Here is a 15,021-nt window from a genome sequence, read left to right as displayed (position 1 = left end):
TTTAACTGTTTTCGGTTTTTTTTTGTTTTGTTTTGTTTTTTTGAAACGAGAATACATGAAAACAATTTGAATAGCAGTGCTCTTACATGTCGGAATATTGTGGGAATTTTTAACCTTGAAAAACAGAGTAACATTCAGTTAAAACTTAATGAACTGTAGTGGACTTTTCAAATTATCATAGCATTCCAGAGCTCAGGTAAGTGTTTAGCTATGAATTTTTTCCAGGCACTGAAAAAATTCTGTGTTCTTCAATAACAGATTCTTGTTGCCTTGAGGAATCTACATTTTAAGAATATTGTGCACTGTGATTTAAAGCCAGAAAACGTGCTGCTCGCATCAGCAGAGCCATTTCCTCAGGTGAGATACTGTCTAGAACCTTTGTAAGTATCTGACAGTATTACAGAGCACCCGTGTGATGAAAGAGTGCTGTAGTTCAGATATACAACTATCTCAACAGACGTAATTAACCTCTAACTGCCAGGGAGGATTAATACGTGAAATAATTTGAACTCAGATCTTACTAATTATATTATTTTCATTAAAATTTTTTAAACTTAACCAGACCTCGCGGAATAACTTTTTGCACGTAGACTGCAGTTTATTTCTCCCTATGGGTTGGGAATGAAGCCAGGAGAATCAATCTTGGCTGGTGCCTGGTGCTCAGGACAAATTCCCCATAAAATAAAACGGGTAACGCCACAGTGGGGGGACACTAGGTTTTGGGTGGGGCACTAGATTTTGAGGCAGGCAGCCAACACCCCTTCCGCTCTAGAGTACTTTATTTCAAACATTTTCACCAAGAATTACATTTCCCATTGCTGCCATCACTCACACATGTATATCCCGTGTGTGTGTGTCCGAGTCCTGTGTGTGATGCATTGATTTTTTTACTTGGTTAAACTTCATTTCACTAAAGAGTGTTGATCTTGATCCAGAATTATTTTATAGCCTAAAATAAAAGCTTCATAAACCCAAAGTTTGAAACAGTCTTCCTGAGGAATATATGTTGGCAGTACCTATAAATATTTTTCATGCTTGTCATTGGTGATTTCTCTCATCAGCTAGAATATATATTGCCAACCTATTACATATACGTACAGTTGAAAAATGCACAGTTAGATGGCTAGACTAAGGACAATTGATTATTGCACAATTAAATACAACTCAAATTGTCTTTCAAAGAAAAAGAGTATTTTTTAAAATTATTCAACTCTTAGAAGGAAGTAATCCTATTCTTCTATAATGCCTGTGTGGTTAAAAGGGATTCCCTATCATTGTGAGGTCAAAAAAGGGTTTCCTGACAGTTGGTGTGATGTTTTAAAGTGTTTCCATACATTATCATCTCATTTGATCTTCAGAATAGTCTGGGCAAAGGATGCACACCCCTACAGTGAGGCTAAACTCCATCTTTCTGACTCTGTTATGAACAGAGGGAAGATAACGTCCTTTACTTGCCATTCCTTGTTGCTCAAGTGCTAGCCACGGCCACACTTCCTTATTCGGTTGCCAAACTGCCATGGCATCTTTTCGTTATCAAGATATTGCCTGAAACATGGCATTTAACAAAAGAGAGTTCACATGTCTTCATGGTCAATAATCCTGTTCTTCTAGGACTCAGAGAGGGAGCCACATTCAGTAATGACACGGCACAGTTGTCATAAAAACGTGCACCAGGGTCCATGTCCTACTAATAGCACGAAGCATTTGAGTACACCTTCACCTGTGCTTTCCAGCACTGTTTATACCATTGGTTGTAGAGGCCAAGTCCCTTTTTTCTCAATTTATCATAATGCTTTTTGTGAAGACATTTTGTGAGTCAGGGCGTTTCCTCTGGAAAGTACTTGGCATTTGCTTGTTCAGCATGGATGTGTCATTACTCCCCAAATCCAAACTTCCTCTAGAAGACGGGCAGCAAGGCAAGTATTCTGAGCTCTGCCAAGCTCATCCCGCTTCCAGAACGGATGTTGTTCCCAAAAGGATATTGTAGTGACTGTGGCTACCTTCAGACAGAACTTCTTTCAGATCCAAAATCTGACTAGCCATCGTTTGTTCCACAGTGCTAGAAAACGCCTTTGCTCTTACTCTTCCAAGCATCTCTGGCATTGCTCTTCTATGGGCTACATTCATAGTTCTCTTGACTACACCTCCGTTTATTTGCCAACTGATAGTAATCCTTGGGAATATAAATTCTAGGATTAAACACAAATAAAGGGTCCGTTTTTAAATACCAACTTACTTTTCATTCAGGAAACATTTATTGAGTACCTTTATGTGTCCAGACACTACACGGCCACTGGGGATTCAGAAATGAGACACGTAATTTCTGCTTACAGACGGAAAAGTAGCTCCTTAAAAGCCAAATGCTAAAAAATCAGCACCGTTCGATTTCACCAAAAAAACTTTGACCACTTAGATCACCAGTCTGGTTTTTGGCATTCTGTAAGCTAGAACATGAAAATGGTCTTTTGAAATAAGCACTAGGCAAGCTCTTCCTACTATGTCAGTAATAGATCACGAGGTTATAAATGTTTCTGCCTTTTGGGAGAAGGGTATTTTACAGTTTCCCTATCTGCATTCATTTGACATTCATAATCCGTACAGTTGGCAGGTATGTTGAAATGATTCAGTATCATACTTAGAGACAGGTGTGTGTAGAGATTGATAGATGAAAATGCAAAATTAACATCTTTTTATTTCCAGGTGAAGCTGTGTGACTTTGGTTTTGCACGCATCATTGGTGAAAAGTCATTCAGGAGATCTGTGGTAGGAACTCCAGCATACTTAGCCCCTGAAGTTCTGAGGAGCAAAGGTTACAACCGTTCTCTAGATATGTGGTCAGTGGGAGTTATCGTCTATGTGAGCCTCAGTGGCACGTTTCCTTTTAATGAAGACGAAGATATAAATGACCAAATCCAAAATGCTGCGTTTATGTACCCGCCAAACCCCTGGAGAGAAATTTCTGGTGAAGGTAAAAAAAAAAGCTTCAGCTTTGTGCCCATTAGTCTAAAAATCTTAATGATCCCAAATCATCCTGTCTCTTCTGTCTCACCTTTTTAATTTCTCATATTCATCTTTCAAATTCAACCAGTTTTTGAGCTCTCTTCCTTCTGCATTGTCTCTTCTCTAATTTCCTTGTAGTGCACAGGCATAGCACTGATCCAGGCCCCAATTTCCTCCTTTTGAAACTACTAAAATATCTTAACGCTCCTGTCCATTAGACTCTTTCCTGGTCCTTCCCAGTCACCACTGCGGCCAAATTGGTCTTTAGGAAACACTACTTTCGTGTTAATCTGCCCCAAACACCGTGGCCTCCCTTTAACCACGTTGCAGCTGTAGGTCTGAGACAGCCCGAGTTCACCCGCCGTCCTCCCCTCCCGTGCTCCCCTCCATAAAACCTGGTTGTTTACTCTTCCCAGCTACTTCCTGCATTTTGCTTAGGCCTTTCCCCTGCCTACAGTCCCTCCTCCTCGCTGAAATCCTTCCAGTCCTTCAAGACTTGTGGCTTATCTATGAAGTCTTCCCTGAGCCCCTCCTCTAAACTTGGTAAGGTCAATTTGGGAGATATTTTTCCTCAAGTATTCTTTTTTTCATAATTATTTTTGGAACCAGATTGTAAGCTCCTTGAATGGAGACTTGTCTTTCAGGTTCTTTATACCTATTATGAACGTTATAGACATTCTCCAGTTTATTTGCAGCCCTCCGTGGACCAATCCTAGGAAGCAGGATACATCTGTTTTCCCTGCCCAGTAAAGGGTTTTGAGCTTGCAAGCCTGGCTTCTAAACCCATCGGGAATGCCGTGGCTCTCCCTCTTTAGTTTGATACTGCTGGGAAGGACGTACAGCTTCTTCAACAGCCACATATTGAATAGAACCCTACTAGGGAAATACCCCCACCTGAATTTAGCCAACCTTTGGAACAGGGGTCTTTTTTGTTTCCAAAAGTACCAAACCTAACCGCAGGGATTAACAGCCCATTAAATGGGAAAGCTCAAGAAACAGCATGTGAAGACAGTAGCAGGCTTACTTGGTAATGAACAGCTAACTGATGTATCTATGAGGGTTCCTCTCAGAGTTCCTCTCAGAGTTCCTGGGGCCATGTGGTCTACTGACCTCTTCTATTAATCAGTTGGTGAGTGTACTAAAACGAAAACCCCTGGCTATATCCATCCCAGAGATTCCACTTCACCAGTTGGAATGATACCAGAAATGCATTTTAATAAGTACCCCCAAATGATTCTGATGCACATGGCGGACAGCCACTCAAGGAGCAGTGGGTGAAAGTTTGAAGTGTTTGGAACCAGAGGAGTTCGTAATTAAGATCGCTGTGGTACGCAGAAGAGAAACAGAACGGGTATGACGTAAGCCGATCAGTATTTCAGATGTACTGTCACATAGCGCTGTAGTCAGTATGCGGTTGTATGGTTTGGTTTTGCAGTTGCTGCAGTTCTTCAAATAACTGGATGAAATAAGTAAGCCAGCATCTCACCATATGTACCAAATACCACGAACGTATTTGTGTAAAACCTGTTTGAGTAAGCACTTGTGGTAGTTAGCTAGCTAACGTCAGGCTAGCTCCATCCGTAGAGGTAAGGCGGTGGCTTTGGCTCCTTCGCAGACCAAGCCAGGGACTAGGGAAGGGTGTCGTTGGCGGGAAACAGCACGTCAGTCTGTGATCGGTTTTCTTAATCATTTTGAAATAATAGCTAATATTAAGCACTTATGTGCTAAGCACGAGCTAAGCCCTTTACGTGTATTATCTTTTCAACAACCTCCTTTTACAGATGAGGAAACGGAGACACGGCAGCAGGTACTAACTGACCCTCTGTTACACTGAGCACGCGCCCTGCCCTGGCTCCTTAACAGAGCAGGCTCGCTCCTAGGACAAGTGCTGGGCACGTCCAGGAAACGTGTATGGATCACTGACAGGTTGGCTGTGACACTGAGGCCTTGAGAGGCGGAAAACCCTCAGCCTGTATTTCTGTGGATTGAACTGCCTTCTAGGCCGCCTCACGGGTTTGGTTTGCCCCATATACCCAAATCCACATGTCTGATTTTATCTTTTCTCTTAGCAATTGATTTGATAAACAACCTACTTCAAGTGAAGATGAGAAAACGTTTCAGTGTGGACAAATCTCTCAGTCATCCCTGGCTGCAGGTAAAAAAAAAAAAAAATTCTCTCTCTCCTCATTTGAGCCATTGATTGTAATTTGTCTTACCTAATGAAACCACTCTAAGAGAACAGATTCGCCTCGTCTCCGGATACTGTCAGTGTTCCTCAGTGAGGCATCTGTCCCGCGGCCGCATCTGTGGCGGTTTTGCCGTGTACCCCTGAAATGCAGAACTGACGGCAGTTAGGCTCCCATGAACTGACGGCAATGAGTCAGCCTTTTTATAGGACCTTATGTTTCATTTCACCTTTCTGTAAGATAAGCATATTATTTTGTCAAATATATTTTACTTTAAAAACATCCACTAAAAGATTCGTATTTGCATTGATTAGATCAGAAATGCAATTTAAAATGTTTGGCTGAATTCCCCCAAAAGCTATTGCATAGATTTGTCAAAAGATACCCCAAACTTCAGAGTAAAGAGAAGCTTTAGAACTATTTTAAAGGGAGTAAGGGGTAGCATTAACTTCAGAACAAATGCAATCATAGTCTCCATGATTATTAAATTACCCTGGTAGTAGATTCTAAGTACTTTCCCCTATTTTGAGGAGTAAGGTATGGGTTTAAGGTCAGAGTATAGAACAGAATGTTTTAGTGATTATTATTAGCCATCTCAGAAGCGTCGGGCAATTTTATTTCTAGTTGTAGAAACTAGTTACTTCATTAGAGAGTCTAAATTTGAAAAAGTATTTAACATTGCTAATTTAAATATTACAAATATATTACTGTATAGCAAGTACTTTGGAGTTTGGGTTGTCCATTTTGTGACTAGGGTGCTAAGAAAAAAAAAGTTCACAGTATTTTGTTTCTTTTATACTTTATAATCACTTCATTTTTTTTCTAGGACTATCAGACTTGGCTTGACCTTAGAGAATTTGAAACTCGCATCGGTGAACGTTACATTACACATGAAAGTGACGATGCCCGCTGGGAAATACATGCATACACCCACAACCTTGTGTACCCAAAGCACTTCATTATGGCTCCCAATCCAGACGATATGGAAGAAGATCCTTAATTATTAGCTAACTTCAGTAAGGAAGGATTTCATTTTAGGGACTGATATTTTGCTACACAACTGTTCATAGGTTGTCCTCTTCAAGGGCGCAGAGACATGGGGAAATTCGATAAGGCATCAGTGACACCAGTACTGTAGTTCATCACGAGTAGGTACAAGAGGGGAAACTGAGTAATAAAAGTACACAATGGAACCAAGACGAAGCTTTTCATAAATTTTTATAGCATAGCAATGACTGGTTTTTGTATTTTTTCCTACTTCTTCACTTTAGTACTATAGAGGCATTTAATTTATCTTCCCTTTCCTGTTCTTGCATTATTTTTAAAAAAGGAGAAAAAGGAAAGCTGAGAGTCCAGCCATTGCATCTCTAACCACCTTGCATTTACGAGAGAACTGAGGAGGGGCCACCAGCATGAGATTTCCTGTGAAATTTTGTTGAACCACAGAGCCACAGGGGTTTTCCTAGGTGCCCAGAAATGTTTCCTAGATGCTGGGCGATTTTACCTTTTTTTTTTTTTTTTCAGGTCAGTGAAGAGTCCAAAACCATGATCCCTAACCTTTGGAGCTGAACTCTTAATATGCTCTCTACAACATAAAAATTAAGTTAGTCCCCTTTTGTGAGTATGTTGGAACGGCCTCTAAGATAATTTGGGACAGTTGGTGTCACAGGACCGGGAGGAGGGCCTGCTGGTCTGTCTGCTCCTCACTCAGCTCCTCTGCCGTGCACTCCCGTTCCCACTGACGCCACGGTAGTGCCACAGCTGCCTTCCAGCGTTCCGGGAGTATAGATCTGAACTTGGATTACACAGTTTATCTTTACACAGAGTTGAATAATTTGAGGAAGAAAATTATTAAAAGTAAGGCCAGTGCAGGATCAGTTAATCCTACGGAGAAGAACAGTGTATCCTTTTTTTCTTCCCTTAGCTTATTGGAAGGCTTTACAGATATCGGGAATGTTTTTAAATTATTTTAAGCAGTTTGGGGAAGTGGGTGGGGTGGAGCATGAAACAATTTATTTCATTCGCTCTGCTGATACGGTAGCCTACCCTTACATATATATATATATATAAACATATATATATTTTTTTTAACACTTCGGCACCAGCAGCCCGCTAGAGAAGTGTTTTTCTACTCAGATATAATGTTTAAGAGGTTAGACTTTTTCATAGCTTTTAAAAAGTTACTAATAGTTTTCTCCCCCAAAAAAGTTTAACATCTGGGACCATCGACTTATTTAAAAAAAGTAGTGGCTTTTTGTTTCTTCATTCCACAGTAATCACTGTAAACTCCCCCCCCCCCCCCAAAAAAGAGCTAAAGATTTGGAGTCAGAAAATCCCATCTTAAGTCTTGGCTCCAATCTGTCTGAGCCTCAGGACCCTCAGTCTATACAATGAAGACCGTAGTTCTTGCCTCTCCCTCCCTCACAATGCTGTTGTGAAGACAGGCTGGGTATGAATAAACTAAAAACTGTGAAAGTGTTAACTGTCTTTGCCCCCCTGAATCTGAGCTAGCAAAAGAAAAGAATGTCCCTGGATACAGTCGAAGCCAGAGAGGGCCTTGAGAGAGTCCTGAAGCTACTCCATTATCTGGGACTAAAACTGCAGAGAGAGTAGCCAACATGCAGTCTCCTCTGTTCTGAGCTCTGTACACAGTTTTACTTACCCTCACAACAGCCACAAAGTGAGCACATTATGGACTCCATCTCACAGATCAGGAAACTGAGGCACAGGAAGAGTCAGTAACCAGCTGGGAGGGTCACAGTATGTGGATGTGAACCCCGGCAGCGTGGCTCCAGTCCCTCTGACCCCCCGCCCCCCGCACTGTGCTGTACTGCTTACCCGTACCCCTCTCCAGGAAACCCTCCACAATGTCGACATCTCAGTATTTCATTCTCCTATAGGAGTTTAAAGCATTTAATCAAATTTTGCAAAACCTTTTAGAAATGTATTTTCTCTGTGGTAAAGGATGACTTCCCCAAATCTGTCCAAAGTAAGTCTGTTCATACCAATGTGCTAAAATGGAGTAATTCTCAGTCCCTAGGCACCCTATTGTGGTTTTACTGCATAAGGTGAAGATTAACTGGAATGATGTTTGCTATACTTATATAATCAAACTTTACAAGCCATGAAATTAATTGCACTCTTTTTGTGTTGTTGAATGCCTAAGAAGTTTTCTAAAAAAATTTGTAAAGGCACTGTCAGATAATCTGGGGTCAAGTCAGTTACTCCAGATACTGTATAACCTGCATAACCCTTTTTTTTGGTCTTGAAGTTTTTGTATAAGAACATAATTGTTAGAAGCATTTGATAATGTACAAAGTAGTCTATAATGATACTGTTCAGTACATTTTTATATTTTTTGTTACATCCCACTTTTTGTAAATATCCTCGAAGAAGCTTGATAATAAAATGTATTTCCATATCACCATACTTTTCCATGTGAAAACCTGAGCCTATCTCTAGTAGAGGTATCCAAAGAAAATTTTATTTGGTTGTGTTATTTTCCCAGACCTTGGTAAAAGAATTATTTTGGAAATAGTATTTGTAAATGGAACTAATGCTATATTTAAAACACTGATTTTTTTTAACTACCTAAAATAAAAAACTCATCATTTCAATTTTATATGAAATTTGAGGTAATTATCTGGAGGTCTTATTTCTTGGCATGAAAGTTTAGAATTACAACAACTATGAATTTTTCAGGAGCTACCATCAAATATTCAACTATTGTAACTGCTACAAGACTTAAATAAGCCAAAGACCATTCAAAGTAAACTTTCTAGGTTTTAAGATACAAGGCATTGCCTGATTCCTCCCATTAATTATAAAAACTATTAAATAATTGAGAGGGGCCAACGTTGGGCATTTTCGGCTCCCAAAAATTCTCCAGCCAAGTCTTTGATAAAAGAAAATATGGAAAAAATTAAGGGTGACTACAAATGGCCCCAGGCGGGCAGCATATGAAAAATAAACCGTTTACCTTCATACTTTAGAGCAAGATACAGAATGCTAGTCCTGTTCTGAGTTAAACCAAACCAGCAAGAGAAAGCCGAGAGCTGATCACTGCCAGTGAAAATGTGTGGTTAAGCTGTACGTTCAAAACATATGGCTAATACCCTTTTCCTTTCATCTCACTGTAAATTTGTTTTGCCAATATAACAATTCTTCAGAAAGTATGTATCTGGTAGTAATATAAACGTTCTGTGAACCAAAGAATGAGAACTTACGGAATGAAAACTTGACATTTATCTGAAAATGAGGGAGAATTAGCTCAAATCAGAAAATTATTCCTGCTCTGTAGTCTACATTTACTCTAACATATCTCAGGGACATGTTCGGTTTACTAGTTTTGCTGGGACTCAATTTAAGATTTTACTTACTTATTTTGAAGGAGGGAGAGGGAGAATCCCAAGCAAACTCCACACTGAATATGGAGCCTGACGTGGGACTGGAGATCCCACGACCCCCGGGGACCATGACCTGAGTTGAAATCAAGAGTCAGACACTCCTCAGACTGAGCCATCCAGGCACCCCTAATTTTTTTTTAACTATAAAATTCACAGAAGGAGAGGGTAAAAAATTTACCACAAGGGAGAATGATTTCCACCTTCAAACCCACTTGCACATGGGATATTTAATAGTAATTACTGGACATCCTTTTCTTACTTCCTATATACAAGTGACTACCACAGAAAACAACCAGTCTGCACTAATATATTAATTTCTATGAAATTAGTTACAAGCATTTCTTCAAAGGTGGCTTTTCCCCCAACAAAAATGGAATCATAACTATAAAACCTTCTCCACTGTACTTTCTTCACTTACCACATTGTTAGAGATGGGTCAGAACATATTGCTCAACCTCATTTTTTAAAATAATGTACAGATAGTTCTATATAATCCATTCCCTGTGAAAGGCCAGTTAGGTTTCCAGTTTTTGTTAAACCAACTGGTGTTCCTGTTTACTTTTTAAAATAAAAATACAGCAACTAGTCTTATTAAAGGACACTCAGTTTCTCAGTAACTTGTTTCATCAAGCTGAAAGCACACAATTGTGCCAAAAGCCAGACACACCTTAAAAGATCAATATTTAGCTGTACTGTATGTAAGATGGTCTATTTTTAATGGCTATAAAGACATAAAATATTGTAATACTTATTTTACCTGTGATATGTGAAAGGTGTTCCCTTTATTTTGCTTTCTGCAGACTTAGGGGTAAAATGTCCACACTGAGCTCACTGCCAGGCAAGTTCGCCAAACCCAGCTACCGGTGACACAGCGGGTTTTGACGGACGCGCATTCATCGGATGGCTTCTACCATGAAGTCTCTGATGAGGCAGCAAGGCAAAAAAGTTAAATCTTTCTCCCATCTTCTTAGGGTTCATTAACATATCATACCCTTGAAGTAACTGCTGTCTGGCCGGCTCATCTGATTTGGCTAAAAGAACCTGAAGAGAAAAAACGTCTTAGTAAAAATAACCAGCAGGATCCCTAGGTACACGCAGCAATGCTAATGACCGCGGGCTACTCAGTGAAGCAGGGCTTCGGGTGGGATTTCTCATCACCCGCCTCAGAATCATGGGGTGCTTATTAAAAACACAGGTTGCTAAGACCCACACCTGTGGATTTCTATGTTTAACAAACATTCCCAGGTGGTTTGATCTACACTGTTCAGGACACTTCAAAAATTCATCCCATGAACAAAGTCAAGTTTTCTTACTGGACATGAACACTACTCGGAAGTCTTCATTCTAACTCGTGCGGAGATGCAGGGGTGTGGTGTGCACAGCGGCCCCACCCCGGGCAGCTGGCTGCACGAGGCCCTACACTACCGCAAAGACACAGTACCCAGGGCCTGCTGACCAAGCAGAGCACCGAGGCCACGGGAACTTACTACTTGAGACATTTCTGTGAGATATTACAAAATGAAAAGATGTAATGATCGTGAAAAAAATCCTTACCTTCAGCCGGACATCGATGCCCATATTTTTTAAAAACGTCTGTTGTTTTATTGGCCCCAGAGAAGCCACTTGTCCCTCTGCCATTCTGCGCAGATAACTGAAGTCCACGTCGGCTGTGAGGTCTGCTGTTCCCGGGGCAGTCAAGACGTCATGAAGCTTGTGGCCACAAAACCCCTTGAACATAATTTTTAAAATGATGAGTTTTTGTTCCTTTATGGTTATCATTATCAAGATCAAAGAAATGCTATCATTTTAGTACATTTCACATAACTGTTAAAAAGAAAAACATAGCCTAAATCAATGGTTTACAAACTCTTAATACACTAGCACCCTTTCCTCAAATGGGGCGCCACATGGAAACGCCGCTGTAAAGTACGGCACTGGAGAGCCTGAACACGCCGCCTTCCCCATTCCGTGACTGCCGTGCTGATGGAGTAGAGAGCCCACCAGTTCACCACGTGAGTTGACTTCTTACTAGAATCAAGTGAAACTTCCACCAGACTCTACATGGTGTCTGACAAAGTGTATCCTCAACTACGTGCATCAGAATCCCCCGAGACTCTGCGCTCTGCCCAGACCTACTGAATCAGAATCCTAGAAGTAGGGGTAGGGGATCAGCATTTTAAAAAAAACTCTAGGGTTTTTTTGCTTTTTGTTTTTTTAGATACAATAAAATTAGAAATTGAGAACCACACATCTAGAAAATGACTAATAGTAGTATCCAGTTAAATGTATTTCAATTAAAGCGCACTGAACACAACTGATAAGGAACATAAAGGGTGCTCAGGAAGAAAAAAAGAACACATCCAGAAAGGAAAAAAGACTGAAAATATGGTAGGAAAAGCCCGATCACAATAGCTAGAGCAAATCTGCGAAGTACTACTAAACATTTTTTTAAATGGAGGGGGAAGAATTGTTAAGAACTTGAAGAAAATCTTCCCATTTGTATTATTCAGATGCTAAGTAGGACCTATGCAGACCTAGGTTCTGCAGCTGAAGACAAACGTAGATGATTCAGACCCTGCTCCAAGGCCAGTCTGGACTGAAATCCTACGGTTAAGGGCAATTATAACTATATGAATTAATATTCATTACAAATAATGTAATAGTACAAGGCTGGGCACCTTAGAAACCAAAGGTAGGGATCTTCAACGAGTTTCAAACCTAACAGCTTAGTGGCTGATACCGATGAACTTAGGTAAGTCATGTTACTGAGTCATACATACTCGGAAGGTATCTGTCTTCGTTCCGTCATGACCATAATCCGCGATCAGTGCGGCACCTCCGGCTAGTGCAATGCGCTGAGAAAGCTCCTGAACGATAACGCCGGCCTCAGGACACACTTCCACGTGGTCCCGCATCTCATCACGCTAGTAAGGGAACAGGTGAATCAAAGTGCATCACTGAAAAGAACGGTTTTCTAAGAGTTTTTCTACAATGAGCATTTCTTAGTTACAGTAAAAATAAATTCCTTCCCAATATGCATTATGTTGTCTACACTCAACCTTTCACAGGACATCCTTTTTATTATACAGAACTCCTTAGTGCTCTGATGCTGTTCACTGTTTACAGACATTTTAATTTTAGTCCCTTTTATAAAAAGGCATATACTCTCCCAAACTCCTAGATGACCAATACATTATCATTTTATTTACAGTGATATTATTCTCATAATTCATATAAATATATTTCCCTGGGTTGAACGTGTGGGAAAGGAATTTTTGTCTGCCTAGAACAGTGCCTGGCAAATAACAGACACTCAAAAATTTGTGCTGAAAGAACAAATGCAATAAACCCAATATAACAGACCCTAACAAGCAAGTATATTATGATGCCTTCTGCTGGGGCAAAGGTATTCCAATGATACGCCCTCTATTTAGAAACCTCAGCTTATAAACCTGTCAGTGTACCTGAGGCCCTCCCAAAATGTTCAACTATTTACTAAAAGGGTTCTCAATAAGTGCCTATTAATCTAAAAAGTGAAATGACAATATTATAACTTGTCAACTGACTAGTATACATGAAATTTCCTAATCCCTGAGGAAATGGGAAAAAACTTTTCCTTCATTATGAAAACATACAATAACTTTGTTTCTTCCTAACACTCTCTTAAAAGTGAAGTACTGAGGCGCCTGGGTAGCTCAGTCAGTTAGTAGCTCAGGTCATGACCTCAGGGTCCTGGGATGGAGCCCTCTGTCAGGCTCCCCCACTCAGCAGGGAATCTGCTTGAGGATTCCCTCTCCCTCTGCTCCTCCCCCTGGCTCACACAGGCTCACATGCTCTCTCTCTCTAAAATAAATAAATCTTAGAAAAAAACAAAAAAAAAGAAGTACTAACCTACCCTGATCTTGCCTGTAATGGCACAAAGCTAACAGATATGGCGTCACACACTTAGCTCTTGAGTCTCTTCTCTTCCTACTACTTAACTAGAAACAAGTTAAACTTTCAGAGTGTTTCCTCATTAAATCAAACAATAAACTACTTAGTCCCCAGTTCTATTAAATAAATTATTATGGTTGAACTATAAAAACCATGAAGTTATAGCCACTTCGGGCATAAGCTGACACACCCCAGCATACCATGCTGACATTCTTACCATCTTAGACCACTCTTCAAGATGGCAGATTCTTTTACCATTCAGCCCATTCAAATGAGAGGGAAAAATCATCACTCCCTCTTTCATAAGTGAGTACTACTAAAGTCAAGAACTAAAAACAATCACATCTCCCAGGGCCAAGGAGTCAGCTCTTGGTAGCTATGAATTTGCTTCTCACTCAGGTAAACTTGGGTAACCAGAATAAGAAAAAATAGAAATGTTCACAAGTACTCAGACCGATATTTTAACTTACTTACGCTCTGCAAAACAAAAACAAAAACAAACAAACAAAAAACCCTTAATTGATAGGTTCATGTTTAAAAGCTTTTGTGCTAAGACTCCTGGGTGGCTCAGTTGGTTAAGCAGCTGCCTTCGGCTCAGGTCAGGATCCCAGGGCCCTGAGACTGAGTCCTGCAACAGGCTTCTTGCTCAGCAGGGAGCCTGCATCTCCCTCTGCCTGCCTCTCTTTCTGACAAATAAATAAAATCTTAAAAAAAAAAAAAAAAGGCTCCTGAGCTTTTGAAGTAAATAACTTCTAACGAAGAAGTTATCAGCCACAGTCCAGAAAGTAGACCTTTTTAAAAGAGGCAATCTATTCTATTCAGATGACCTTCATTGAATTATGTTCCTGTCGGTCTTACAGAGGTTATTCAGTTCCAGGAAGATTCTTGCAGGTAGAATGTTAAAACATAAGGAGCATGGGGATTTTGTATAATGAGAAATAATAGAAAAAAGTGATTTAGACTTTCACCGCCGTAATTAAAGCTTAGTAAAACAAATACTCTAAAGTAACTTGACAAGAAATGAAAGCATTTTTTTTTTTTTAGAGGGAGGGAGAGAGAGGGGTGGGAGGGGGAGGAGGAGAGGGGGAGACAGAATCTTAAACAGACCCCACGTCAGTGTGTTAGCCTGACGCTGGGCTCAATCTCACCATCTGAGATCACGACCTGAGCCAAAATCAAGAGTCAGATGCTTAACCAACTGAGCTGCCCAGGCGCCCCATCTAAAGAAGTTTCTAAAATCTATAAAATGCCCTTTCTCATACTAGTCAGTGTACATCTTATAAGAAGTGATCTTTTAAGACAAATTAAGCATGTTTTACATAGTTGGGATATACTTTTTTTAAAAAAAGAGAATGGACTGCTCATCCAGACTGAAAATCCGATTAAAAAAAATATATGTATATGTATATATATACATACATATATATATATATATATATAATTTGCATTAGAATAATATGTAGACTCTTAGAAAGGTTTCATGAATTTCACTTTTT

General features: G+C 40.1%; 2 protein-coding genes across 5 annotated transcripts in view; one reads left to right on the top strand and one right to left on the bottom strand.

Moving 5' to 3' along the window:
* The window catches only part of PRKD3 (protein kinase D3), an 84,935-nt gene extending 76,320 nt beyond the window's left edge, over window positions 1–8,615 (top strand). For 2 of the 3 annotated variants that reach the window (XM_040623104.1, XM_040623102.1), the window contains 4 exons: window positions 259–357; window positions 2,701–2,968; window positions 5,070–5,155; window positions 6,013–8,615. In XM_040623104.1, coding sequence (XP_040479038.1) covers window positions 259–357; window positions 2,701–2,968; window positions 5,070–5,155; window positions 6,013–6,186 — 627 coding nt within the window. In that variant the 3' untranslated portion in view covers window positions 6,187–8,615. The remainder of the gene's footprint in view (window positions 1–258; window positions 358–2,700; window positions 2,969–5,069; window positions 5,156–6,012) is intronic. The other variant, XM_040623103.1, reaches the window with a different exon arrangement.
* Window positions 765–15,021, bottom strand: part of NDUFAF7 (NADH:ubiquinone oxidoreductase complex assembly factor 7) — a 34,638-nt gene continuing 20,381 nt past the window's right edge. The window contains exons 8-12 of one of the 2 annotated variants that reach the window (XM_040623107.1): window positions 12,373–12,516; window positions 11,147–11,320; window positions 10,350–10,633; window positions 5,217–5,328; window positions 765–2,189 (exon numbers count right to left, since the gene is read on the bottom strand). In XM_040623107.1, coding sequence (XP_040479041.1) covers window positions 10,421–10,633; window positions 11,147–11,320; window positions 12,373–12,516 — 531 coding nt within the window. In that variant the 3' untranslated portion in view covers window positions 765–2,189; window positions 5,217–5,328; window positions 10,350–10,420. Of the gene's footprint in view, window positions 2,190–3,596; window positions 4,629–5,216; window positions 5,329–10,349; window positions 10,634–11,146; window positions 11,321–12,372; window positions 12,517–15,021 lie in introns of those variants that run through there. The other variant, XM_040623106.1, reaches the window with a different exon arrangement.

This window comes from Ursus maritimus, unplaced genomic scaffold, assembly GCF_017311325.1.
Source record: "Ursus maritimus isolate PB19 unplaced genomic scaffold, ASM1731132v1 scaffold_6, whole genome shotgun sequence".
Lineage (NCBI taxonomy): Eukaryota > Metazoa > Chordata > Mammalia > Carnivora > Ursidae > Ursus > Ursus maritimus.
Note: the sequence above shows the minus strand (reverse complement) of the source record. Positions and strands in the feature narration are given on the sequence as shown.